We start from the raw sequence: 2,834 nt of genomic DNA on the forward strand, positions 1-2,834 counted from the left end.
CTTATTCATAGCCTTTTCCTTTTTGTTTTCTTTAGGTCACGAGCAGTTGTCCAAGCATTTCACTACATATCGTACTGTGTATGACTGTGTACGTGACAAATAAAATTTGAATTTGAATTTGAATTTTGAGTTTGGACTTAACATTTATCAACATGATGACATAATTTACTGTTATTATGGCGTGCCTTAGGACTCATTATCAATGCGGTTTGGCCTCTGATGTACCTCATCACCAAACAGCACGAGGCTGCAAGCTCACGGGGCTCGGATCAGTCCCGTACGCTTGGTACTTGCAGAGGGTCGGTCTGTATAGCAGCCAGTGAGCACAGAGTGAGAGGATGATGAAAGTGAAGAGAGAGGGGAGAATGGAGGGTGTCCTGAGGGTGACAATAAGGATGAGCAGGGGACAGAGAGAAAAATAGGATTGCATTTTTTTAGGCTTTTTATATCATGGAAATCATAAATACTCAAATGAAAATGAAGAAAATCATGTTCTCTTAACCTTGATACTCCCAGTGAAACTCATTTAACCATCAAATAATTGTAGACTGCAGTATGTTGAGAAATGAAAGGAAAGGGCTGCACAGAGACTACTCATCTGTCGGCAGACTCAGCGTTGCAGGAGCTCTGTGGTGAGCCCCTGCTTTGGTGCAGTGAACACTGTATTTTTTCACAAGAGAAGAATCGAGATGGAGAGAAACCTCCAGACCAAGTTTGAACAACATCTAAAATTATTGGACTTTCAGAGATTTGACCTGATCGGCGCTAATACAGCTATTAATTCTTGTTTGTAAACAGACAAGGAACAGGAACCGAATACATAGAAAACTGTGTGAACTTGGAACTACAAAACAGTCGCCTCACCTCATTGGCTAGGGAGAAGGGGATGACCAGAGTTGCCACCAGTATGTCCGCTGAAGCCAGAGACACCAGGAAAAGGTTCTGAGGTGCCCTCAGGGCTCGACTGGTGAACACCGCCACCACGACCAGCACGTTCCCCACCACAGTCCCCAGGATGATGACCGTGACCACCAGCACGATAAACACCGACGCCACCTGCGAGTGAGGAGGTAGAGGAGGAGACCTGGACGAGCCAGAGGACGCCTGGCTGACATTCTCCAGAGAAGAGTTTGGTATCAACGTGGCCGGCGTGGTAGCCGTTACAGGCGTCAACGCCTCCGATGCGTCCATCCTGCTTAAACCACTGACGTTGTGATCTCCATTTTCACTGAAGACCAGTGCATGTGTCTTTATGTCACAAAAAAACCCCAGCGAAAACACAGAAATGTCCCCCAAATATCTTCACCAACTTCCAAATATTAAAGTTTCAAAAAAAAGAAAAGAAAAAGATGATTTGTCTCTTGACAAAAATCGATTTCTGTCATTCTCACAGGACGATAACTATCCTGAATATTTCATACTATTATCCTCTGAAACATGCAGCTTAATATCAGTGGTCGTGCCCAAACACACTCTGCCACTACATGAAGGGTTTGCATGAGAAATTTCATTAAGAAAATCCCGTCTTCTAAAGTCCCCACTTTTAAATTTTATATAAAAGCTACAGACTGACCTGTTTAACTCCAGTGAGCTGAAGGAACGAAGACAAGCATATGGCTGCGTGCTCTAGTTGGAGTGAGGACAGAAAGCCTATTTGGGATGCATGGTACCCTCATTTTGCTGCACTGGGAAAACAACCAGCGGCTGAAAAGTGGAGGGAAAAAAATACTCAAAAGAAAAGATTAAATCTTTAAAAATAAAAAAAGAGTCAAGAAAAAAAAGCAGGTCCTCACTTTCATGCGAGTTATTGCTGAGCTGAGTGACGGTGCTGCTGCCGCTGCTGCCGCTGCCGCTCACTGAGTCGGTACTGCTGGAATAGAGAAGAGAGGAGGAGGAGAGAGAGATGAAAAGAAGAAAGACTTGGACAGGAGCGAGAGAGAGGAAGAGGTGTTTGAAGGAGAAGAGGCAAGGAAAGAGCAAAGGAGTGAGACAGAAACGATGGATGAAGTGTGAGAGTGTGGGAGGAGGGAAAAGGGGAACACGGGGAGATATAGCAATGGGGAATGAAAAGGAAACTAATGAAGCTAGAGAGAGCAAGAAGAAGAAGAAGATGAAGATGAGATGAAAGAGGGGAACTGGAATTGGGAGGAAACTGAAAATAAGGGATAGTTAAAAAGAAAAGAAAGGGGAGAGGGGAAATGAAGGGTAAAGATGAACAGACAAAACAGGAAACAGAAAAGAAATGAGAAGGTGTAGAAAAAGGAAAGACTGCAGGGGCCTGTGGAGGAAAGAGGAAAAAGGAAGGATGAATGGCAGGAAGAAGAGGGGAGGAGAGGCGAGAAGAACAAGAGAGGTTATCTAAGAAAAAATAAAGACAGAGAAAAGGGAAAAAACAGAGGGGAAAGAACGGACAGGAAGATGAGGAAAACCGGGCAAAGCAGACAAGTGAAGACTGGAAGACAGGAAGGGATGAGGAAAACTATGACAGGCTCAAGAAAGAAGAGAGAAGGAAGTGGGAGGAGTAAGGAACTGAGTGTGAAGGAAGCAAAGAGAGAAAGGGAGAGTGGAAAGTGGGCAGAAGAGAAAGAAAAGAGGGGAGAGAAAGGAGAGGAGGTAGAGAAGGAAATGGAAAGGAGCCTCGGAGAAAAGAGAGAAAGAAGAGTTGTGTCAAGTTCTGAGTGCTCATCAGTTTCCATTTATCCTGAGATGAGAGAAGTCAGAGCAAGGAGCCTTTTACTTAATCACTGATGCTCTTAATTTAGCTGCCTGGCACTGAGCGCTCACATGTAGGCAGATCGACCAGAATCCGCCTGCACTGTGGTTACACTTCTCCT

At 44.5% G+C, this 2,834-nt stretch overlaps 1 protein-coding gene across 1 annotated transcript in view; it reads right to left on the reverse strand.

The window, feature by feature from the left end:
- LOC102303590 (alpha-2Db adrenergic receptor) overlaps positions 1-1,902 on the reverse strand; it is a 13,589-nt gene extending 11,687 nt beyond the window's left edge. Inside the window, exon 1 of the mRNA XM_005937951.2 lies at positions 865-1,902. Coding sequence (XP_005938013.1) covers positions 865-1,191 — 327 coding nt within the window. The 5' untranslated portion in view covers positions 1,192-1,902. The remainder of the gene's footprint in view (positions 1-864) is intronic.
- Positions 1,903-2,834: the final 932 nt, after the last annotated feature.

The sequence above is a fragment of the Haplochromis burtoni genome, unplaced genomic scaffold (assembly GCF_018398535.1).
Source record: "Haplochromis burtoni strain Fernald_Lab_line unplaced genomic scaffold, NCSU_Asbu1 Contig_231, whole genome shotgun sequence".
NCBI lineage: Eukaryota > Metazoa > Chordata > Actinopteri > Cichliformes > Cichlidae > Haplochromis > Haplochromis burtoni.